Source organism: Urocitellus parryii, chromosome 12, assembly GCF_045843805.1.
Source record: "Urocitellus parryii isolate mUroPar1 chromosome 12, mUroPar1.hap1, whole genome shotgun sequence".
In the NCBI taxonomy this organism is placed as follows: domain Eukaryota; kingdom Metazoa; phylum Chordata; class Mammalia; order Rodentia; family Sciuridae; genus Urocitellus; species Urocitellus parryii.
Genome location: NC_135542.1, coordinates 61788122 through 61814158, shown reverse-complemented (window position 1 = coordinate 61814158; position 26037 = coordinate 61788122). Strand labels below are relative to the sequence as shown.

Genomic DNA, 26037 nt, shown 5'->3' with positions numbered 1-26037 from the left:
TATGTGGTGCTGAGGATAGAACCCAGTGCCTCATGCATACTAGGCGAGCACTCTACCACTGAGCCACAAACCCATCCCCATTCCCCCCTCCCCCAAATACTTTTATTTTGAGACAGGGTCTCAGTAGGTTGCTCACAATCTCATTAAGTTGCTGAGACTGGCTTTGAACCTGTGATCTTTCTGTTTCAACCTCCCAGCTGCTGGGATTACAGGTATATGGCACTGTATCTGGCTACTTTTGTTTTTTTCTTAAATCCACTTAGCTAATTTGTATTTTTCCAGGAATTTATCTACTTATTCTAGGTTATCTAGTTTGTTGATATACAGTATATAGTACTTCTTTATAATCTATTATTCTGCTTTTAGTTATTTATGCTTTTCTCTTTTTTCCTTAGGCAGTCTATCTAAACATTTGCTAATTTTGTTGATTTTCTTCAAAGAGCCAACTTTTTGTTTCATTGATTCTATTTTTTAATTTTTATTTTGTTTATTTCAACTCTAATTTTGATTATTTCCTTCCTTCTCTAACTTGGGGTTTAGTTTACTTTTTTGTAGAACCCTGTGGTATAAAATTAGCTATTGATTCGAGATAATTTTCTTTTTAAAAGTAAATATTTATATCTATAAATTTACATCTGAGCCCTACTTATGTGCATCCTATAAATTGTTGCATATTGTTGGTTTTCTGTAAGTATTGGTCTCTAGTTAATTGCTCATTTTCCTTGTGACTTCTTCCATTGGATGTTTAAGCAATTTCTACATATTTATGTTTAAGTTAATTTCCGCATATTTATGAACTTCTTAATTTTTCTTTTGTTAATGACTTCTAATTTCATTTTATTATGGCCCGAAAAGGCCTTTAATTTTAATCTTTTTGAATTTATTGATATTTTATTTTGTGTTATGATTTATCATGGAAAAATGTCCCATGTGCATCTGAGAAGTATGCATATTCTGTTAGGTATAGTTGGTTTATAATGTTCAGATCTATTTCCTTATTGATCTTCTGTCTGGATGGTTGATCTATTATTGAAATTGATATAGTCAAGTCTCTAGCCATTATTATAGATCTATTTCTCCCTTTTTGGTCAATATTCACTTTATATATTTTAGGGCTCTGTTATTTTTGCCTGTATATTTATAATGGTTATATTTCCTGATGAATTAACACTTTTATGAACATGTAATGCTCTTCTTGTTCTGGTAACAGTGTTTGACTAATAGCCTGTTTTGTCTGACACTAATAGAGCCAGTTCTCTTTTGCATGGTATAGCTTTTTCTGACCCTTTGATTTTTTTTTTTTTTTTTTTTTTTGGTATGGGGAATTGAACCCCAGAGGCTTTTTACCACTGAGCCACATCCCCAGCCCTTTTTATTTTTTATTTTGAGTCAGGGTCTCACTGATTTGGAGCAGTGAGTCTCACTTGCTGAGGCTGACCTTGAACTCCTTATCCTCCTGCCTCAGCCTCAGTTACTGGGATTACAGGCATGTACAACCATGCCAGAATGTCCCCTTCTTCCACTTGTATCTTTAGGAAAAAAGTGAGTCTTTTATAAATAGCATGTGCTCAGATCATGTATTTTAATCTATTCTACCAATTGCTGCCTTTGATTAGAATGTTTGATTTAATTAAAATAATAACTGCTAAGGAAAAACAAATGCTATTTTTTCTGTATGTTTTGTATCTTTTTTGCTCCTCACTTTGTCCATTATATTTTGCCTTAAAAAAAAAAATGGGGCCAGGCACAGTTGTATACACCTGTAAGCCCTGTGGCTCTGGAGCTGAGGCAGGAGGATCTTGAGTTCAAAGTCAGCCTTAGCAACTTAGTGACACTCTAAGCAACTCAGTGAGACCCTGTCTCTAAATAAAATACAAAATAGGGCTGGGGATGTGACTCAGTGGTTGAGTGCCCCTGGGTTCAATCCCCAGTACCCCTCCCCCCAAAAAAAAAAGTTGTCCTATGTAGTGAACTGTTTTGATTCCAGTCTCATTTCCTTTTGTGCATATGTTTAAAGATATTTTCTTTATTGCTATCATGGTGGGGGTTACATTTAATATTCTAAACTTAAAGCAGTCTAGTTCAAATTGGTACTGACTTAGCTTCAATAGCATGTGAAACTGCCATTCATAACAGCTTGGTTCTACTCTTCTTTGTGTTATTGTCATCATAAAGTATATCTTTTATGCAGTCCCTCCATACTCACAAGAGATATGTTCCAAGGCTCCCAGTGATGCCCCAAACCATAGATATTCCCAACCATGTGTATCCTATATTTTCCCCTAAATGGTAGATTCGGTAAGGGATTAACAACTAGTTATAAAATAGAACAGTTTTAATAATATTCTGTAATAAAAGCTTAAGTAATTGTGATCTCTGAAATATAGTGTTGTACTTTCTTATGATGATGTGAGATGGTACAATGTCTCCTTGGTGAGATGGAGTGAAGTGAATGCCATAGAAATCTTGGCATGGAATTGATTCAATAACTGAGAAGGCTATTAAGTGTCTAACAGTTGGGTGGCTTGTATGGATAGTATGGACATGGTTATTCAGGTCCTGGGGTTAGAGGGGCAGCCTGAAATTTTATCATGTTTGTCAGAACAGTGCCAGTACAGAATTTTATGAGGTTTTTGTTTGTTAATTTCTATAAATTTTCCATGTAATATTTATGGATTGAGGTTTTGGTGGGCAAATGAAACTGCAGAAAGTGAAACCACATTGTGTGATGGGTAAAAGGAATTTGTAATTGTTTCTTGTACATTTGCTTTTAAATCCTGTAGGCAAAAAAAAGGGGGGGGGGATAAAAGCCAAATATATAATCATACTAGCTTTTAGGTTTGCCAGTGTATTTACCTTACTGGAGTCCTTTTTTCTTTGTATGGATTAGAATTATTACTGTTCAGTCTTCTTTAATTTCAACCTACTCTCTGTAGCATTTCTTGTTGGGTAATTGTAATGTGCTGTCTCAACTTTTGTTGATCTGAGAATGTCTTTAAAGTACTTCATTTTGAAGGACAGTTTTGCCAGATTTGAAGTATTGTCTTGGTTGGCAGAGTTTTTGTTGTCGTTGTGGTCGTTCTCTTGGCATTTCATGAATGTGACTCGACTGTGCTCTAGCATTGATGGTTTCTAATAAGAAATCAGCTGTTAATTTATTGAAAATCCTTTATACATGAAGAGGTGCTTTTCCTTTGGTTTTAATATTCTCTCTTTGTCTTTAGTTTTCAAGTTTGACTATAATGTGTCTCAGTGTAGGTCTCTTAATATTTATTTTATGAGGATTTCAGTGAATTTCTTATATTTATATCTTTCATCAAATTTGAGATATTTTCAGGCATTATTTTTTCAAAAAATTTTTTATTCCTTTTTTTTATTTCTGGGATTATTATTATGTGTGTTTGTCCATTTGTTGTTTTTCCACTCTGTTCACTCTTCTTCATTTTTCTGTTCTTAAGACTCAACAATTTTGGTTGTCCTATCTTGCAAGTCCAGTGGTTCTTTCTTATGCCTTCTCAAATCTGCTGTTGAACCCTTCTTGTGATTTTTTTTTTTTCATTTCACTTACTGTACTTTTTAGTTCTAGAATTTTTGTTTCATTTCTTTTTGTAATTCCAATTTATTTATTGATATTCTCATTTTGTTTATATGTCATTTTCCTGATTTATTTATTCATTTCTACATTGAACTACATCTCCAGTCCTATTTATTTATTTATTTATTTGTTTGTTTGTTTGTTTTTGAGATGGGTCTCATTAAGTTGCTTAGAGCCTCACTGAATCCTGAGGCTGGCCTTGGATTTGTGATCCTCCTGCCTCAGCCTCCTAAATTACTGGGATTACAGGCGTGCACTACCATGCTTGGATCCTTATTTCTTTTAATCATTTGTTTATGTTTTCTTATTTAATTTTGTGGTTTTTCTCTTAGCTCCTCAAACATATTCAAGATTTTTTAAAAAGGTTTTGTCTAGTGATATATAGAATTCCTCAGGAACAGTTTCTGTTAATTAAATTTGTTCATTTGAATGGGAATATCCCTGCTTCTTTGTATGCCTTGAGATTTGTTGTTACTATTGTTGAAAACTGGATATTTGAATATTATAATGTGGCAACTCATAATCAGAATTTTCACTTTTCTAAGAGTTCACTAGTTTTAATTGCCTTAGCACATTTGTTAAATGACTTTTCTAAGCTTTTCTTTTTCCTTGTTGCATATGTAGTCATTGAAGTCTCTGTTGTTTAGCTTGTGTTCCATCAGAGTTTTTGACATAAATTTCCTTGAACACACAGAGCTAAAAAAGAAAAAAGAAAACTCAAATGTCAAGACCCTCTTACAGTCTATACTGTGCTGGGATATTCCTCCAGCACTTTATGAAAACTGTATCAGCAGGATATAATGCTAATAATTAGAGTAAAATTCAGATCTGTGTCCTGAGATTTGTCTGTTGTACTCTGAGATAAAGTTCTTTCATATCAAGTCTAAGACTCTTTTCATAAGAAAATAGCTTATATCTTAGTTTAAATTAATCATGCCTTGGTATTTGAGTTTTAAAATTCTTAGATAATAAACAGTTCTTTTTCCCCTAAAAGACAGGGTCTCACTATGTTGCCCAAGTTGGCTTTGAACCAGCAACCCTCCTGTTTCAGCCTCTTGACAGCTGGGACTATAGCCTTGCACTACCACACCAGACACAAGTAGTTCCTGACTTACCAAGCACAAGGTGCTCTCAGAACCCCTGATACCTGAATTCCACTAGAGAACTTGGTTAAATTCAAAAGGTGTTTATTGAGAAGCTGCTATATACAAAATCTTGTGCTTGGCTTCATAGAGAAGTAGGGGGAATAAGAGGTTTTACATAAGAGGAGTTTATAATCTAGTAAAGGTTAAGTCAGTTCCTAAAATTGTTATCATTTAAAGGACTAATATGTAATATGGTACATGTTTTGAGAAATACAAATGTAAAGATGTGTAAGTCTTTTTTTTTTTCTTTTTCTTTTTTGGTTTTGTTTTGTGTTTTGGGATGGGATTCTTGCTATGTTGTTGCTCAAGCTGATCTCAAATGATCCTCCCACCTCAGCCTCCCAAGTAGCTGGGACTGAAGCCATGCACCATGGAGCCTGGCTTGTAAATCTTTTTAGATGAATGGTTGAATTAGCAGTGTACTACACTCACACACTCATACACAGGTTACTTGGGGGCACAGAGGCTAGGGAAAAAAAGAACTTCTGAACAGAAACAGAATATTTTTACCTTCTGTATTTCTTAAACATTTTTACTTTATTTGTATTCTCCAAAATTCTACCAATTACACTTTCATATAAAATAATAAATATACTTTTGTGAAACCACAATTACTTATAGGGAGATTTAAGCTACATATTTTATATATATCAGTGTATTTATAATGCTTTTCTCTTAGTTGTTATAAATTGAGATCATACCTGTTTGTGAAAGACTTAAGAGTCTTAGTGGGTGGGAAGAGGGACAGAGGGTGACTTAAACACATGCAAACACATGTAATTTGGAAGGGGTAGGATTTTGTGGGGGATGTTGCAACAGAGGCATTCAGGGAATCTCCAAAAGAGAGACTTAAAGGGGAAGGTGATACATTGGTGTCAAAGATTAAATTTATGTGGTTGTAAATTTTGACTGAGGACATGTATATATTGGTAAGGGGAATCAAATGTTTTCTAAGTCTCAATTTCTAGAATTTAGACTGCTGCCTTAGAACTGAGATCATATGTGTGTGCCTGTGAGACTGAACTCATATGTAGGTATGTATGTGTACTAGAAATGGAACCCAGGGTTTTTCCACTGAGCTACATCCCCAGCCTTTTGTATTTATTTTTTATTTTGAGACAGGATCTTGTAAATTGCACCCAGGCTGGGCCTCAAACTTGTGGTTCTTCTGCCTTAACCTCCCAAGTAACTGGGATTAAAGGTGTGTGCCACTTGCCTGGCCAAACTGAGATTATATTATATAATTTTATTAAATAGACTTTTGGAATCATGGGGATTTAATCTCTATTTATAACATTATTTCTATTGGAAAATATTTATTGAGTAAATAATAATCTCTTGAAGTAGCAATTAGTTTATAAATCTGAAATTATTTTGAAAAGATAACTTCCAAAATGAGTTAAATTAGAAATACAAATTTAAATTAGGTCTTTTCTACCTTAAAGTAAGCATTTTTAACAATTTACTTAATTAGCAAATTTACATCTTTGTTTCATATTGTATACTAATCTGTTTCTAATTGTATTGCTACTTTATATTGTTTCACTTATGTATTTGATGTTAAACTCTTATTTTTCCCTTTTATTAAAGCAAAAATCCAAGCTTATTCTCTAGTTAAAAAAATATAAGTTTCAAATGGCCAATGTTTAATTGTCAATATTCTGGTAACTATGGGCATATTCCTAATGGCTTTATGGCTTTCTTAAGGGGAAAAAAAGGGAGCTTACAAATTTGAGATTTCTTTTATAACTTACTTTGGGAGAATTTGTTTCCTTTTAAATAGTAATAAACATTTAATATTTAAATGATATCTATGCATATAAATTAAAAGTGGAAGTATCTTCCTTCCTACATTCTACCAGTCTCACTCCTCAGAATCTATATAGCCTAAATTTCCTCTCAATTTTGAGAGCCTTCCGCCCTTTAAAAAAATTGGGTAATATTTTCTCTATTAAAAAAAAATCTTACATGAAAGCCAGGGTGGATAACAGATGGATAACAAAAACAACAAAATGTTTCTTTTTCTTCCTCTTTTTTTGACACAGGCAGTGAGTAGAATCGGGCTGCCTCCTCACATTTATGCAGTAGTACCTGAAGTATCTCTGGGAAGTCCTTAGCTCTGCACTTGTAATTTGAAAACCCTTTTTCTCTTTGTGCTGCTGGTAATTAAGAACAAGAATTATTTTGAATTTTTTTGGATATTATGTGGAAGTCTCAAAACAAATTTCTAGATTCTTTTTAATGTATATTTTAAAAAATATCCTTATATTCCTAAGATGAATAATGCTTTGTCAGAAGTTTCAACATTTGGAACAAATTTTAGTAGTTTGTTATAAATAAATGTAGTTCAAACATGCTTAGGGTGGGTGCCTGTCAGGATGGATATAATGCTATATATAAAGCTTATTTTCTGAATCATCTAATGTTCAACAGTTGACTTAGACGTAGTAATAAAAATACTTTTTCAACCAATACATAATTATTTCTTCATGTCTCTTTAGTGTATCAATCTCTCTCTTTCTGGCAGGAGCTTTATTGAGGAATGTGTCATACATTCTATTTCTTTTTTTATTGTATATGTTTAAAGTTTACAACATGGCATTTTGGTGTATATACACATATAGTGAAATGACTGGTCAGCAAATTAACATATCTATCTTACTTTTGTGCATGTATGTGGTAAGAGCATCTAAAATCTACTTTCTTTGCAGATTTTCCATATGCAATATAATGATATGAACTATAGTCCTCATTTTAACATCAAGCCTCTATAGACTTACTCATTCTATATTACTACAAGATTGTAGCCTATGGACTGAACCTCCTCATTTCCTACTCCTCTCTGTCTATGTTAACCTGTACTATTATTTGTTTTTATGTATTTAGTTAGCTTTTTAAAGATTTCACATGTAGGTAATACTGTACCAAAGTTTTTTTTTTTTTCTTTCTGGCTTTTTTTAACTTAGTGTAATGTTCTCCAGATTCATCCATATTATTGCAAAAGACAGCATCTACTCTTTAAGGCCAAGTAATATCACCCCCTCTGTGTGTGTGAGCTGGGGGAGGGGAGGGGGAGAGAGAGAAAAAAAAGAGGGAAAGGAGGGAGGGAGAGATATCTTGGCTATTGTGAACAATTCTGAAAGGAAAACAGGAGCACAGATATTCTATGCTTTTGGGTTCATTTGTTGTGATATGTTATTTTTAGTTGAAATATATGTGTGAATTAAGTCTAGCCTCATGCAAATAAATATTTGAAAAGGGAGAAGATATTTAACTAGCTTTTTAAGATTTTTTTTTTTTTTAACATCAAACCCAAGTTTAAAAGGTTAGCTGCAATGTAGATAGAATCTAAAACCATAGCAATGAACTTTTTTTTCACTGCAGTAAAAGTAGCAATGTATCTTGTAGTCTGGAAATGCCTTCTCATTGGCTTTCTATAATTGCTACTCTATTCTACTGAAGATTCAAAGTCCTTAAGTGATCTGACCTTCTGCTATCTTTCTGACCTCTTCTCCAACTCTCAGCTGTCTATGGTAGTCACACTGACTGCTTTGCTGTTTGTACCTGTGGACAGTCTGCCTCTGTGCTTTTGTGCTTGTTGTACCTCTGACACCTACCCCTATCACACACCCAGTGCAGGAATAGAACCGAGTGTCTGGCACATTCGAGGCAGGCACTCTACACCTCCAGCTTCCCCCAATTCCTTCCCCCTCTCTTGCTGGAGATTCAGCCTAAGTCTTCCAGTATGCTAGGTGCACATTCTACCACTGTGCAACATTCCTGGACTCCCTCTGACTTCATAAATTAGATAGTGTGTTAAATCATTTTTATTTAGTAAAATTCTACTAGCAAAACATCTTTTTTTTTCCCAATTTGTTTTCTTTAGTTGTAGATGGACACAATGCCTTTATTTATTTTTTAATGTGGTGCTGAGGATTGAACCCAGTGCTTACACGTGCTAGGCAAGTGCTCTACCACTGAGCCACAATCCCAGCCCCAGAACATGTTTTTGAATATGAATATAGGAATCTTGAGTAGAACTGCATATACTTGGCAATGACATCAACCTTGATGTTAGACCCTGACCCTGTCCTCTTTTGGGAAAGTGACATGGCATCAAGCCATTTGGATTGCCAGTACTTTGCTAGAGAGCACAGAAATGTACATCCTTCTATTAGTTTTTTATTGCTTTGGCTCATGACTTTAATTTGAGAATTTAAGGGATATAAAGTTTCTATAAATGTCCAGTTTGAAGAGATAATTTGGCCTAATTTGAAGAGACTGTTTTTATAATTACAGACGATTTTATAATTACAAGTTTTCAAGTAAAATTTGAAAAATTTTACTCTTAAATTTCAATTTCAATTTGATTTGCTTTTATTTTTAATTTTATTATTTATTTATTTGCTTATTTTGGTACTGGGGATCGAACCCCCAGCTGCTCTACCACTGAGCTGTATGCCTGGCTCTTTTTACTTTTAATTTTGAGACAGGTTCTCACTAAATTGCCTAGGCTGCCCTCGAACTTGAAATCCTCCTGCTTCAGTCTCCTGTGTAGCTGGGATTACTGCATGTACCACCCTACCAGGCTTGATTTGTTTTTGAAGAGATTTTATTTGAAATATTCTCTAAATCTTCTCTATTGAGGCATATTTTGATTGATTTTTTAAAATTTTTATTTCAATTTAAAATGTCACCTACTTCTCTTCAAAAAGGTATGATTTACATGTCAATTGATATGTGAGGTGCAAAAGTATGTACACTTAGCTATTTTTAAATATTGAGATATAATAAATTTTGAATTCATGTGAAAATACAAGGAAGAGAATATTATAAGACAGGATACATGAAGTTTTAGAGCAGTGGGGTCTGCTAGGCCTAGGTTTGTTGGAGAGTTATGAAGGGTTAAAGATTATATATTTATATAAGAAAATATATAATAGGGGAAGGAATCCAGTTGCACATGGTTGAGTGTAAAAAGGTAAGGAAATATACCTTTTAGATCAGTGGTTCTCTACTAGCTGTAATTTTGGTCTTCCAGGGGATATTTGGCATTTATTGTTGTCACAACTAGTGGGAAGGTACTAATAGCATCTACTGGTTAGAGGCCAGGTATGCTGCTGAATATCCAATAGTGCATAGGACAACCTCCATAAAAGACAGTGATTTTGTTCAAAATGTCAGTAGTGCTGAGATTAAAACCCTCTTTGGATCTTGAATGGCTGGTGTGAAATGAAGGAGTAGGAATGCTGAAGCCATATTAATCCAGAAAACTAAAAAAAAGGTATAGAAACAATATAGAAAGTTTTTGATATGCAGAAAAAAAATTGAGTTGGCTGTTCATTTCACGTTATCTCCTCTCACCCCACTCCCACCAGCATGTTTTCATAAATGCAGCTTTTATATTGTGATACAAGGACCATATTCAAAGTATCTAATGACTTAGGTATTGACAGTCTGATCTGAACAGGCATCTTGCTCTATTAGGTGTTAACCCTTCAGTTGCAGGGGGAGAGATTCTAGGATATCAGATTAAGGCCCTGGTTAGCTGGGAGAGAGTGTGTCAGGAGAGGAAACATTTGCAGTTTTTGGGCAACAGCTCAATATCAGACTTGGTGGTTACTCCCAGCTCTGCATAAGCATGCTAACCCCTCATGCAGAAGAAGAACTGAATACTTTACAAGATAGGAAAATGGTAGGAAATTACATTAGTAATTAGGAGAAATAATAAATAAGGATAGGTTTTTCAAACTTATTAGTAATATTCAAGAAAAAATAGGTTTAATTGTAGAAGGATATAAAGATGTTTTGTGTTCAGAGTCTGATGAGAATTTTTGGATGCTTGTGAGGAGTTTTGGACTAATGACAATGGTTTTGCATTGCCAAGTTTTTATATCAAACTTTTGTTTTTCTATAATTTCTCAAAATTTTGACTTGATTTTAATTACAAATTTACTCAGCGTGTTTTTTTTTTCATTCATTTATTTATTCAACCATCCAAGAGAAATGTCAAGAAGTATTTTAGATACCAGAGATAGCAGGTGATAGCATAAAGTCTCTATCTTCATGGAGTTTAAGTTCTAGTAGGAGAAAGCAGAGAAATAGATAAATGCAGTGGTTGTAGATAAGAATACATAAAGAAGATAAAGCACACTGAGATAGGGTCTGAGAGACAAGGAAGTGGGAGTTTGCTCTTTTAAAAACAGTGGTGAAGGATGGCCTCTCAGAGGAGGTGACATTTGAGAAGAGATCAGAATGTTCAGAAGTAGCCAGCCTTGTAAAAAGTCTGGTAGAGGAGCATTCTAGAAGAGAGCAATTAGTGAAAAACTTGGAGTGTACAAGAAACATCAAGAACCATTATGAGTATCACATATAGGAAGAAGAGTGAAAGAAGGTAAGTTATGAGAAAAAAGAAGGATCCATTTTATGTAAGGATTTATAGGCCTAATGATGGAAAATAATTAGAGGACTTTAAGCAAAGGTGGGGGGACATACTCAAATATGTTTTATACATTTAGTTCTGGTTACTATATGAGAAAAAGGACTTTGGTGGGGGTAAGAATGAAACAAAATACAAAAAATCATATGGTAGTAGCTTACTATGTGTTGATATTGCTATTCTTGTGCTGTATGTCATTAGAAATGGTCAGAATTGGGATATATTTTAGAGTAAAAGAAATAGATTTGATGAATGTACAGGAATAAATGGAGAGGATTTGAGGTTGACTGCTATATTTTTGGCCTGTGCTGATTGAGTGGAGGTCCCACTTAGTGAATAGGAAAAACTTAAGGAGAAGGCGGTTAATTATGAGGGTTGGATGGGACGCAAGAGTTCAGTTTTCATTGTGGAATTGGAGAGAGTTACAGACATTCAAGTGAAAATGTTGTATAGGACGTTGGATATCTGAGTTCATGGGAGAGGTGAAGACTTGGAATAAAAATTGGACAACTGTCAGTCGACAGTGAGTAAAGTCATGGACTGAATTACATAAGGAAGGAGTACATGAGATAAAAAGTAGTGCCAATGACAAGTTTTGGAGAACTCACAACATTTCAGAGATGGAGAACTAAGAGTGTCCATTTGAAAAGGACCATTAAGAGAGAGTGGTGACTTAGGAAATTAAATAAGAATGTATTTCAAGCAAATGAGAGTGGTCATGTGTGCTGTGTTGCCAAGATGTCAGATGAAATGAGGACAGATTACAGAATCTGCTACATTACAGAATGTCAGTGCTTGGAGACCATGAGAGACCTGGGTGGAGAAGCCTAGTATAGAGAAAGTGACTGTGAAGACCTCTTCTTTGGAGAATCTCTGTCTGAAAGGCTAAGAAAATGAATTTAAGACTCCATGACTGGAGGAAAGAAAACCATTTGTTGTTGTTGTTGCTGTTTTATGTGTTTATATACCAATGGGGATGATCCAGTTGTGACAAAGTTCAGTTTTTTGTAATGAGTGAAGATTTTCTCAGGTAAAACAATAGAAAACAGGAGTCAGATTTAAGCGGTTTATAAGGAATTACTTATACCTGTGGAAAGTTGACTCTTCATTTGAATTCACAGGTGAAACAGCAAAAAAAAAAAAAAAAAGTTGAGCACAGTGCAGCATGTAATATAATTTCATTTACTTGCTGAAAGTGCAGTACTTGAGCTCCTACTCAAGTACCCAAAATTAGAATAACAAAAGTAAGACATGGTCCCTGTCCTCAAGGAGCTAAAATAACTAGCAAAATAGATAGTTGTGACCTTTGCAGTACAGACTAGTAGTGTCGTCCTACCTGATAGCTTGATAAAACCCCAAATCTTCTGAATCCAAATCTGTGTTTTAAACAAAGTTTCTAGGTGATTTATATGCATTTTGAAGTATGAAAAGCACATGACCAAACAAAATGAGATGTGACACGCAATATAAATTGTCGTAAAGAAAATACTGTGAGATCTCAGTCAATGCCCCAAACCTCTAAAAGAAGAAAAATGGTAACAGAAGGGAAAAAAGTAGGATCAGACATTTCCCTGGATTAGTTTATTAAAAAGTGTTAAACATGAGCTGAAATAAACTAGCCCCAGGCACTTCCATGTTGTTGTTTGCTTTTTATAGTCTGCAGTTAGTGTTTATGCACACAATATTTATAAATAAATTATTTCAATAAAAAGAATGAGATTCGGATCATAGAAAACAGGAAAAACAAAGCCAGAATTTATCAGTTGATTGCAAATTACTATTTGCTAGTGCCATACACATGAGAAGTGCTGGGATTATAAGTGAGATGGTTATTCTTCTCTAATAGGAGACTCAAGGACATTTATTCTTTGGGTTGTATTCCAGTACTATTTATTGCCCTTTTTGGTACTCAGATTGTAGCAGCTTTGGTCATGAGGAGCTCTTTTAGGTTGGTTCCTGTTGAAAATTACTTTTTAAGTGAACCTTTTGCCCCCTCTCTTTTGAGGCCTGCCTGATATTGGATCAATGTTTTATGAAAAATACAGTCTTAAGACCAGCCATTTATATTACTATTACATAAGACTTTGTTTTTTTTAAAAGTACACTCAATATCAATAATCATTAGGGAAATTAAAATGAAAATCATTGTGAGATACCTACCTCATACCCATTGGGGTGGTTATTGTCAAAATAAAGAACAACAAGTATTGGCATTGATATAGAGAAACTGGAACCCTTGTGTGTTGCATGTGGAAGTGTAAAATGGTGCAGCCTCTGTAGAAAACAATACGGCAGTTCCTCATTAAAAAATCATATAGATTTACCATATGATATAGAAATTTCAGTTATTTTCCAAAATAATTGAAAACAGGGACTTGAACAGATATTTGTACAGTAGTGTTCATAGAAATACTATTCACAATAGCCAACAGGTGGAAACAACTCACATGTCCATTGCCAGATGAATGGATAAACAAACATATGGTATATACATACAGTGGAATAGTATTTGGCTTCAAAAACAAATGTAATTCTAGAGTATGCTATAAAGTGAATGAACCTTGAAAACATTTTGTTAAAGGAATAAAGCCAGATGCCATATGATTCCACTTATTTGTGGTAACTAGAATAATCAAAATGATAGGCACAGAAAGTAGAATGGTGGTTACCAGGGCCCCACCTAGGAGTGGGGAGTTATTGTTTCATGGATAGAGTTCTGGACTGGGATGCTGAAAAAGTATATATGGAAATGGATAATGGTGATAGTCGCACAACAGTGTGAATGTATGTAATGCCACTGAATTGTATACTTCAAAATTATTACATGGTAGGTTTTATGTTATAAATTATTTACTATAGTTGAAAGAAAAAAAACTCAAATTCCTTGGTTCCATCCCAGTCCTACTAAATCAGAATCTGAAGTAGTGGGGCTCCATAAGCTGCATTTTTAAAAAATTACTTTTAAGGTGATTGTTATATATGGTTTAGGTTAAGAACCACTGACATATGGGATTATATAACACATAGTGGAGTGAACTGCATTCTGTTATTTTGAAGAGAAACTTATTATATTGATGCATTCAAACAGTCTTCATCTAGGTTTTATGTTTAACAGAACTGTTCTCATTTGTCCTACACTTTGCATATGGCAATGTGAATAATAATTGTCAACAATTATTTAGCATTCTACCATTTACAACACTTAAAAAAGAAAAACCACAAAAATTCATTACTATTTTTTCTCTTAACAAAAATGTGTTGTCAGATATATGATCTCATTTTATCATCATAGTGTCATGAGTAGTGATATTGCCACTGTCAGGTGAGAAACTTTAATGAGGTGTCTATGATTGTACAAGTAAAGTCAGACCTCCAACATAAGTCTTGTAACTACAACTCTGTTGTCTCCAAGAGAACATCAGGTGTTATTGATGCTAATATAAATATTTCCATAGGTTTAATTGTTTTGTAAACTGAAAACAAAAAAAAGTGAAATTATGAACTATAAGATCTAATATCACTTTATTTTTGCAAATATTTATTTACAATTTTACAGGTCTACTAATCTTGCCATGTTAGCATTGATTAATGTTTATAAAACTAAAATATTCTTATTCTCTATACTTAACATATTTATTCCTACTTCTGTAGGAAATATTTTTAGAAAATATAACAATGTGAATATTTAATAAATATTAATTAATGCCAGTTATCATAAAATATAAAGTAAATCTATCATTGGATCTGTGCATAATTCAATTTTCATAAATATGACTCTTCATTTAAGGCTCCTCTGTTGAGTCAGTAAAGTCCCCCTTTTTTGGTGAAGGGGAAGTACTAGGGATTTAATCTGGTACACTCAACCCCTGAGCCATATCCACAGCCCTTTTTATTTTTTATTTTGAGATAGGATCTTGCTAAGTTGCTGAGGACCTCACTAGGTTGCTGAGATTGGGCAATCCTCTTGCCTCAACCTCCTGAACCACTGGGATTACAGGTTGTGCCACTGTGCCCAGCTAGTAAATTCCCTTCTTTGCCAGAGACATCAAAGTGAAGTTCAAAGATATGGCGGGGAGAAAAGCATTTTTAACATTGATTTTCATACTAATTCCTCTTACTCCTTACTGTTTACTCTCATGGAATTAGTGGGGTATTGGGCATTTTTGTTTTGTTAACAGTGATTTTAAGTATTTCCTATTATTTTGATAGAATATAGGCATTATATGATAAAATTATTAAAAATAAAATTATTAACATATTAAACTATTTGTTTGCTAATTTCATGTCTCAAAGATTTCTCAAGCATAAAGTCTAGAACTGAACATTTAATTTCTTTGTTCTCTTTCCCACCTATTCAAAAACTGCTTATTTTTCAGTATTCCTCATGTTAGTAAACATGCCTACATCTGACCAGTGATCTATGTCCTACCTAACCGACTCTGTAAGAAAGGATTTTAAATATTGTCTTTCACTTGGATGTACACATGAAAAAAATCAATCATGTACCAGTGAAAATCTTTAATTTGTACCTGATTTTATATACACACAAAGTGTCATAAAAGTGTATAAATATCGTTCAATAATTATTACAGTTTGGGGCAGTTGATTGCTTCCTTCTTTGCCGTAATTTTCTTCCCTTCTTTCCATATCCCTGCTCTGCTAGGACACTTTAACTCATGTTAAGAACTTAGGTTATATTATTTCATGTTTTTCCATGCTGTCATGTTCATGTACAAATATATATATATAATACTTTATATACATGTGTGTTGCCTTTTTGAGCATTCACTGTATTTTAATTTTTTCCTGTATCTTTCCTTTTTCATGAATATCTTGTAGAAATCTGCCAAATGGCACAGTTTAAAAAATTTTTTTCTGTGATATTCTGTCACAAAACTACATCCCCAAACTTCAAAACAAAACAAAACAAAAAACACAAAATATTTTTATTTTGACAAAGGCTTTCTTTAAATTGTTGAGGTTGTCCTGGAACTTGGAATCCTCCTGCCTCAGCTTCCCAAGTTGCTTGGATTACAGGCATGCACCATCACATGTGGCTCTAATTTATCCTTTTTAAATAACAACATATATAGTTATATTTATTTGCTAGGGATAAAGTACCACTAACTGAGTAGCTTAACCAAGAGAAACTTATTTTCTTGCAATTCTGGAGGCCAGAAGCCTAAAGTCAAGTCTCTCTTCTTGGTGTATAGGTGTCTGGCTTCATTCTCTGTCTTTACATGGTCTTCCCCCTGTGTATATCTGTGTCCAAATTTCTTCTTCTTTATAAGCATGCTAGTCATAATTGGATTTGGCTTAAACTAAGACCTCATCACCCTATCTCAAAATACATTTATATAAAGAGTACTGGGTTTAGGACTTCAACATATAAATTTTGAAGGGACACAATTTAGCCCATAACAGTAGTAGCCCAGAATATATTTCACTATTCCTTTACTGATGGATATTTATAATAATGAACTATATAATGATTTTTAAATATATTTATTTTATTTTATTAATTTTATGTGGTGCTGAGACTTGAACCCAGTGCCTCACGTGTACAAGGGAAGCGCTTTACCTATGAGCCACAACCTCAGCCCCTATAATGATGTTTTGATAAATGAAGGACATATGTGCATTTGGCAGTGGTCCTAAAGATTTTTACTGGAGTTGAAAAATTCCTATTGCCTGGTGAATGCATATCTAAATAGGCAAGAGGAAAGAAAACTGCAGAAGATAAAAGAAGAACTCTAAGAAAATTCACAGTAAAGTGTTTAGTAGAGGGCTGGGGCTGTGGATCAAATGGTAGAATGCTTGTCTAGCACATGTGAGACACTGGGTTCAATCCTCAGCACCACATAAAAATAAAATAAAGATATTGGGTCCACCTAAAACTAAAAAATAAATATATTTTTAAAAAGTGCTTAGCAGAGGCTTTGCCTATCTCAACACGCTCCTTAAAAACATGAGAACATGTTTTGTCTAATACCATAATGTTTTCATTAATAGAAAGTAATGTTCATGATGCGTTATCTTCTTATGTGCAAATCTGTGATGAATTAAAAAACCACCGTGAGCATATTTCTGATAAGAGTGACACTTCCTCAAGAGGAGCCTCAAGTAGATCCTTCAGGAGGGATTCCAGAGAAGGCATTGCTCTGCTCTCATAGAAGATGACAGCTCCATGCTTGTGATACTGAAGATCCTGCCCATGTGTAGGCCTAGGCTAATGGGTGTATTTGTGTCTTAGTTTTTAACAACAAAGTTTTAAAAAATAACACTAAAAATTGGAAAAAGTCTAGAATAAGGATATAAAGAAAAAATATTTTGGTGTAGCTTTGCAATATGTGTTTTAAGCTGAGTGCTGTTAGAAAAGAATAAAAACATTAAAAGTTTAAAAAATTACAAAAAAATTATAGTAGGCTGAGGTTCTTTTATTATTGAAGAAAAACCATTTTTTTTACACTTATTGTAGCCTAAGTGTATGGTGTTTATAAGTCTATAGTAATGTAATGTTCACATTTACTCCCCTCCACTGACACAAGAGCAGCTTCAGTACTGAAAGCTCCATATGGAAGTACCACTTTAAAAAGTCTTTTATACCATATTTTCACTGTGCCTCTTCTGTTTAGTTGCACAAATACTCACCTGTGTGTTATAATTGCCTACAATATTCAGTACAGTAACATGTTGCCCAGGTTTATAACCTAGGAACAAATTTTGTACCATATAGTTTAGGTGTGTGTAAGGTTATACCAGATTTGTGTAAGTATACTATGATGTTCCCACAACAAAGAAATCACTTAATGTGGGTTTCTCAGAACATATCGCCACCATTAAGTGATGCACAACTATAATTTATTTATAAATTTTTATAAGTTTTTTGACACTGTCACTATGAACAGTAGTGAAATAAAATCTTCATGTGTATATTTTTAGAAATATTTTTTAAGTTGATGATGGGCTTTATTTATTTATTTGTTCATTCATTTATATGCAGTGCTGAGAATTGAATCCAATGCCTTTCACGTGCTAGGCAAGTGCTCTACCACTGAGCCACAACCCCAGCCCCTGTATTTTTAGGATAAGTTCCCAAAAGTGGTTTAGCTGATCAGTGATGTATGTTTGTATTTGTAATTTTGATAGTAAAAGTAGTTTCCAGACTTTTCAAAAAATTCACACTCACATTTCTAATAGCAAGGTAGAACAATAATGTTTTCCTAGCAGTTTCGTCAACCATACACGTTACTAATCATCTTAATTTTTGCTAATCTTAATATTAATAGAAGTAAAATTATCAGAATATTTCATTTTATATTTTATGTTTGCATTTTTTTTATTTTTATTTTTTGAATTTGAGGATCATATATGTTTGTATTGGGAAATTTTAAAATGTGAAGCTTTAGTGAATTATAAAAAGTTATTTTAATAAGAAAAGTTTAAATTATCATCTAGATGTGTTGGAAAGCCCCACTTATTAGTTGAGTTTGAAAAATTGATTTATAAATTGTTTGGGAATTGAATACACTCTCTTAAGAGGTAGTTTATGGTGATTATGTTTCAACCCACCCTATGCATGTTTAATTCATAGTGATAAAACTGATGCTATTTAACTGCATGCTTTTCATTCATTCTCTTCATAAACATTCGGTGAACAGAACTCTTCCTCCTTGTGCTTTTCCTAATGTAGTTAGGGATTGTGTCTTCTGAAAAGGGTGTAAGGAGTGAGCTGAACAGGTAACATGGGTGTGTGTGTGTGTGTGTGTGTGTGTGTGAGAGAGAGAGAGAGAGAGAGTGTGTGTATGAGAGAGAGAGAGAGAAAGAGAGAGAGAGAGAGATTGAGAGTGAGAGTGAACCCAGGTGCTCTCTACCACTGAGTCGAATTCCAACTCTTTTATTTTTTCTTTTGAGACAATCTCAGTAAGTTGTCAAGCCTGGCCTCAAACTTTGAGAACCTCCTGCCTTAGCATCTGAGTAACTGGAATTACAGGCAGCGCCACTGCATCCAGCATGACCTTGCATTTATAATGAAGTGTAGATATGATACAAACCTGGCTTTTACTTAAATAGCAGTCAAGATTTTATTCACAGAGGAAAAACTAGAAACATGAATGGATCAAGCAAACCATCTTTGTAGTATCTTATTAAAACATAAACAACTACTGTAATGCAGTTCTTGTCAAAGTGATAGGGAGTGGCAGGAACTCACACATGGTTCTCCAAAATTATGCCGATTCCTTTTTAAGTTTATTTTCCTATCCCTTCCCTCCTTGGGATTCTAATTACATATATGATAGACTGCTTAATGTTGAGCTGCAGGTCACTGAGACCCTTTTTACTTTTTGAGTCCTTTTCCTGTCTATGTTTCATTTTGGATAGTTGATATTGCTTTGTCTCCAAATTCACCTGTCTTTTCTGCTGTTAACTCAATCCATTCTATCTTTATATATATATATATATTCGATGCGTTTTAATGTCTTTGCTTAGTTCAAAGTATCTTGTCTTTTCTAGGTCTTTTTTAGTTATTTACTTTTCTTCTTTGGGGTTGTATTTTCCTGCCTTTCATGTGCCTGGTAATTGTTGATTTTTGGAAACTGAATTTTATATTCTTGGGTGATGGATTTTGTTATAATTCTGTAAATAGTGTTGTACTTTGTTCTGGTAAGTAGTTAAATTACTTGGGATAAATCTGAATCCTTTGAGGCTTGTTTTAAGTTTTGTTAGAGCTTGTCCAAAACATCTTTAGTCTTATATTAAAGCAGTGTTTTCCTGAGATCTTTACTTGATTTCTCATGTGTTGAGAGGGTTTTCCCTCTGATTGGTAGGAACATGAACTAATTCCAGCCCTTTTATTAGAAATAAAACCAAGTAATAAGAGATCCATTAGATGCCAGTATATATGCAGCATGGACAAAAATTTGTGGAAAAGGCACAGTCCCTGTCTCCGTAGACCTTTTTCCTTTCCTTTAGGTAAACAATGTTCAACTATTACCAAAAAAATAAAAAAAAATACAGGACTAGGGGTGTAGCTCAGTAATAGAATGCTTTCCTAGCATGTGTGAGTACCTGGGTGATGGAGTGAATTGCTGATGTGTAATATCTTAAAATGATCATTAGGATTTCAGTTGGCAGACATGAGGGGGAAGGACAAAGGCAAAGAGGACAAGCATGAGAAGGTATGGCAGTGTGAAAGTTGTGTTCAGGATCTTAATCAAATCAAAACAAGTTAACTTTGCTTCCTAACAAGCATTAACATTAGAAATAGGATGCTTCTAGGTGAAAATTTCAAACTCAGTTTTGGGGACATGTCTCTTCAACATGTTTATACATGAATATAAAGTCAAGCTAGGATTACAGGTATGTGCCACGTCACTCAACAGGAATAATTTTTTGTCTGATTTTTCTTTAGGAGTCCCTTAGTTATTTTTGACTCTCTTAAGTAAATGTAGGATCTGTATTTCAATTTTTCTGAAAAATATTGTTTCAATTTTAATAACTCTTTGATGTTTAGATTATGGGAAAATTGACTTCATTATGATATTGTATATCATACCATTTAAGGCCTTTTTTTGTGTGTGTGTGGGGTACCAGGGATTGAACTCAGGGGCACTGGACCACTGAGTTATATCCCAGACTTGTTTTGTATTTTATTTAGAGACAGGGTCTTACTGAGTTGCTTAGCGCCTCACTTTTTGCTGAGGCTGGCTTTGAACTTGTGATCCTCTTGCCTAGCCTACCAAGTTGCTGGGATTACTGGTGTATACCACTGTGGCCAGCTATTTAAGGCCTTTTATTTATCATACATTGGATAAAGAAAATGTGGTATATATACCCAATGGAATATTACTCAGCCATAAAAAATGAAATTATGGCATTTGCCAGTAAATTGATGGGAAGCTATCATGCTTAGTCAAATAGCCAATCCTCCAAAACCAAAACCGAATATTCTCTGTGATATGTGGATGCTAATACACAATAAGGGGAGTATGTGTGGGGGCAGAATAGAAGTTCATTAGATTAGACAAAGGGAATGAAGGGAAGGGAGGGGGAATGGGAAATAGGAAAGACAGTAGAATGAATTGGACAATACTTTCCTATGTTCATATATGAATATACAACCAGTCAAACTCCGCATCATGTAAACCTCAAGAATGGGATCCTAGGGGTTGGTCATATTAGCTCAGTTGGTAGAGTGATTGCCTTGCATGCATAAGGCTCTGGGTTCTATTCCCAGCATCAAGAAAAAAAAAATGGGATCCTAATTAGAATAAGTTATATGCCACAGATGTATAATGTGTCAAAATACACTCTACTGTCATGTACATCTAAAAAGAACAAATTAAAAAAAATGCATGTCCATTATAGAGTATTTGGTAATCAGACAAAAGTTTAGTGAAGATAGTTAAAAAATGACTCATAATAACCAACGTAGGCCTTTTAATTTATTTTCTTTCAGTCATTAAAAAATTATATATAGGGGCTGGAATTGTAGCTCAGTGGTAGAGCACTTGCCTCCTACGTGTGAGGCACTGAGTTCGATTCCCAGCACCACATATTAGTAAGAAAATAAAAGTACATTAACAACTAAAAAAATATTTTTAAAAAATTATATATATTTCCCAAGGTTAAAAAATGTCATTCATTAAATTTTTATAATTTCTCCTCCCTGAAGCGTTTTGTATGCATTTTATAAGATTATTTTCTTGTGTTAAAGACTATGCTTAAAAAAAAGAGAAATAAAGTGAAAGATATTTACATTTGACTAGTAAGATTTTGTAGTGAAAATGTTGTTTTGTGTGTTGTTACAGCTCCTTGCTTAAAAAAACATAGTCTTAAAATACATGTAAAATTAATATGTACTCACTTTGGAAGACTTGGGGAAAAAAAACGCATCCACATACATGCACACACACACAGATTTTATTTTTTATTCATTGCTTACATAGCAATGCAACTGTCTTATGTAGATCGTTTCAGTAATTCTAAACTGACCTATTAATGCTAGTAATTTTTATGTAGATTCTTTTAGGTTTTTCAGTGAGGACAATTATATTCCCTGCAAATAGTAGCAGTTTTGTTCTTTTCTTTCCAATCCTTTATTGTTTTATTTGCATCTCCAGCACCGTCATGAATAGACATCTATGATAACAGGCATCTTTTTATTTTCCTTGGTTTTCCCAGGTAGTTCTTTTGGTATAGAACTGGATATTTGCTGTAGCATTTTTGTTTATATTCTTCATCAAATTTAGGAATTGACCTATGAGTAATTTTACTTTCCTTTTTTTTTTTCTTACTCTGGACTACTGTCGGTTATACACAACACATGATATATGGTTGTAATTTTCTATTCCTAGAAAGATAAAATTATTTTGCATATGGGAAGTTTCAAGCTTTTGATACAATTTCTTTAATGATTGAGAAACACCAGAAATATTTTTGAGTCAGTTTTGGTAATTTATATTTTTAGGAGTTAATTCACTTAGCCTACAGCTTCAAAATTTGCCTTAAAGTTTTTCATAATTTTCTCATACCTTTTTAAAGTCTGCCGTATCTGTAGTTACATCCTCCTTTTTAAAAACTATTAATATTTTTTGTGCCTTCTCTTTTTCTTGTTTAGTCTCCTAGAAGTTTTTCTATTAGTGTTTTTCAAAGTATTGACTTTATTTTTTATTTATTAACTTTTGCTTTCCTTTATTTCTTCTTTAGGATGTGTTTTAATCCTTCCCCCCATCCGATTTCTTAGTTTGGATGTTTAACCTTTGAATTTTCATCTTTTCTTCTTTTCTGATATACATCTTTTATTTAAAAAATTTTTTTGTAGTTGTATAAGGACAGCATGCCTTTATTTTATTTGTTTATTTTAATGCAGTGCTAAATATCGAACCCTGCATCTCACACATGCTGGGTAAGCTCTCTGCCACAGAGCTACAGCCCTAGCCCTCTGATATAAATCTTTAAGACCATAAGTTTTCTTCTAAGTACTGCTTTGGCTGCAATCCATATTATCTTTATAATTATTATTATCATTATTATTATTATCATTGTGCTAGGAATAGAGCCCAGGTACCTGTGGGTGCTAAGCACATACTCCAAGCTTCATATTTCTAAAGATTATTTTTAATTTTAAAATACTTTTACAGATAGTACAGAGAACTCCTCTATGTCCTTCACCCCATTGTACATTTGTCACAACTAAGAAGTCAACATTAGTGTATTATTATTTACTAAACTCGGCCAGATTTTCTAGTTTTTCCCCCAGTGCCTTTTCTGCTTCAGGATCTCATCAGGGATATCACATTACTTTTTCTCATCTGAACTCTCTAATTCTGGGTTCTCAGATTGTCTTTATCCTTGCTGACCTTTGGAAGCACTAGTTAAGTTTTTTACAGAATGTGTGTCAATTTGGTTTTGTTCAGTATTTTCCTCAGGGTTATACTGAAATCATGGATTTTTTACAAGAAGAATACAGAGGTAGAGTTCTGTTTTTCATCATGGTATATCAAGGTATATGCTATCAACCCAACTTCTCTCTTTAACCTTGGTCAGTTAGTTATGTAGATATTACCCCTTTCAGCTATGGTCCATTAACTAACTCTCCCACCAGCTTGCTTCCAGAGAATGTGGAAAAGTTTGAGGAGGATGACTTTTATATATAAAATGTTTATGAATGTATATTTATAATTGTTTGTATAAATATATAAATTTATTATTTTATATTTGCTTCTTTTCATGTATTTGTGTATATATGAGATATATCTTTTATTTAGGAAATATAGATATGGTTATAATCCAGTACTACATTACTTATTTTGTTCCTCAAATTATTTCAGTTTTGACCACCGGAACTTTTTCATATTTGTTCCAATGTCTTTTCCCCCCTTCTTTCTTTTTCTCCCTGCCCACTATGTGTTTTTGACATACTCTCATTCTTTGTATTGTTTTATCACTTCTCTATTAATGCTACTCTAAACTCACTTGTATATTCTTTTCCCCAAACCTAGGATCATCTAATTTCCATGGAACTCCGGTTTCTCTTATTGAAGAATGTCGTTAGAAACCAAGATCTGGGCTCTCTGAGTATGCTCATTATAACAGAGGTATCAATGTTTTTTAGGCCATCTCAGTGGACAGAAGTAAGAAATACATGTACATATATACCTACTGTATGTACATAATGGTATCACATGAGCATACTGTTCAGTTTTTGTCCATTTAACTTAAGTATATTTGATTTTAGTACATATTTTAATGCCCAGTTTTAGGTAGTAGACAGTTTAGTTGAAAAGTAATCTTACATTTGTATACTTTTATGAATTAAAAACTAATAAGACTCTTTATTTAATTAAATTTTTTTTAGATATACATGACATACCTACATGGAGTATAACTTATTCTAATTAGGATTCCATTCTTGCATGATTGCATTGTTGTGCATGATGTGGAGTTTCACTGGTTGTGTATTTATATAGGAACACAGGAAAGTTATATCCAGTTCATTCTGTCTTTTCTGTTCCCATCCTCCCTCTTCCCCTTCATTCCCCTTTGTAACAATACCCTTTTTAAGACAAAAGATTATCCTGAAAAATATGGGTGGTTTGTTTACAGAGTTCTATAATTGAACTGTTTACAATGTATAATAAAAGATGCCTTAGCATCAATATTTTAAATGTAGTCTAATTTCTTAGCATGCAATACAGAATCCTTTATGTTCTGCCTCTTACCCATGTCATCTCATGCTATCCATTCTTTGTTCGTGCTTCCTTCCATTCTAACCATACACACTGCCTTGCATTTCTCAACTACAGTGGGTACTCTCAGATCTCTGTGTGTTTATTATCCATGTATTCCTTTTGGATTTTCCTCCTCATTTGATTCACCTTGCAAATTTCCATTTATTCTTCAGAATTCAGTTCAAGATAAGAATCTCCTGGGAATCATCCCCTAACTTATCCAGATACATTTAGGACTTATTAGTTTCCTCTGTGTTAGTGTTTCTCAAAGTGTGATCTCAGAACTACTTTTAAGAATGTCTAAGAATGAATGGTTAAATGTGCAGACCCTGGCACCCATCCCCAAACTTCTCAAAGGAAATTGTTAGAATAGAGTGGATTTGTATTGTTGATATGCTCCCTAGGTGATATGCAGTATTTTCATAACCCACTCCAGAGTTTTATTGAAAACTTTAAAACATACTATAAAGTAGAATAATGAATCTATGTGCCTATCACTAATACAGCCAAGAGTTATCTAGATTTTGCCACATCTGCTTCATTTACTCTCCTTTTTCTTCCCCTGAAGTACTTTAAAACAAATCTCAGACACTGTTCTCTTTGCACACTTCAATATGCATCTTTTTCTTGCACAGCTTCAATATTATTATCATAGCTATCCAAATTAATAATAATTTATTGTGGCATCTACTAATACCAGTTGAATTCACGAAGGACTCTGTGTGGCTAGGGTCTTGACTATAGATCCACCATATGGTCCTCAGTTATCTTGGAATTGTCATTTTTACAGCTGGTTTATTGGACTCAGGAGCCAAACAAGGTTATGAGTTATGTCTCTTAAATTTCTTTTAGCTATCGACCTGCTTTGCTCAACTGACTTGTAGAAACTGAAGTTTTCTGTTTTCTCATGATATCTCAGTTGTCCTGTATCTATAGTTTCTCTAAATAGAAGCTTTAGATGCTGGATTGTATTTATTCAGCTGTTTTGGCAGCAGTATTTTACAGGTGGTGCCATGACTTCACAGTATCAAGTCTGTTCCCAATTTTGTTATGGTAACTAAAATTAGGGGTTTCAAGGAGGTGGCAGCTTGAGTCCTCCTTTATAACGATTGACTCTTCACATAA

At 33.7% G+C, this 26037-nt stretch overlaps 1 protein-coding gene across 4 annotated transcripts in view; it reads left to right on the top strand.

Annotated features, from left to right (window-relative positions):
- The window catches only part of Sos1 (SOS Ras/Rac guanine nucleotide exchange factor 1), a 118024-nt gene that overhangs the window by 17487 nt on the left and 74500 nt on the right, over nucleotides 1-26037 (top strand). The window contains exon 1 of one of the 4 annotated variants that reach the window (XM_026410120.2): nucleotides 24236-24279. The exons of the other annotated variants lie outside the window; for them this stretch is intronic. Within the exon in view, the coding sequence (XP_026265905.1) occupies nucleotides 24262-24279 (18 nt within the window). The 5' untranslated portion in view covers nucleotides 24236-24261. Of the gene's footprint in view, nucleotides 1-24235; nucleotides 24280-26037 lie in introns of those variants that run through there. 4 annotated transcript variants of the gene reach the window in all.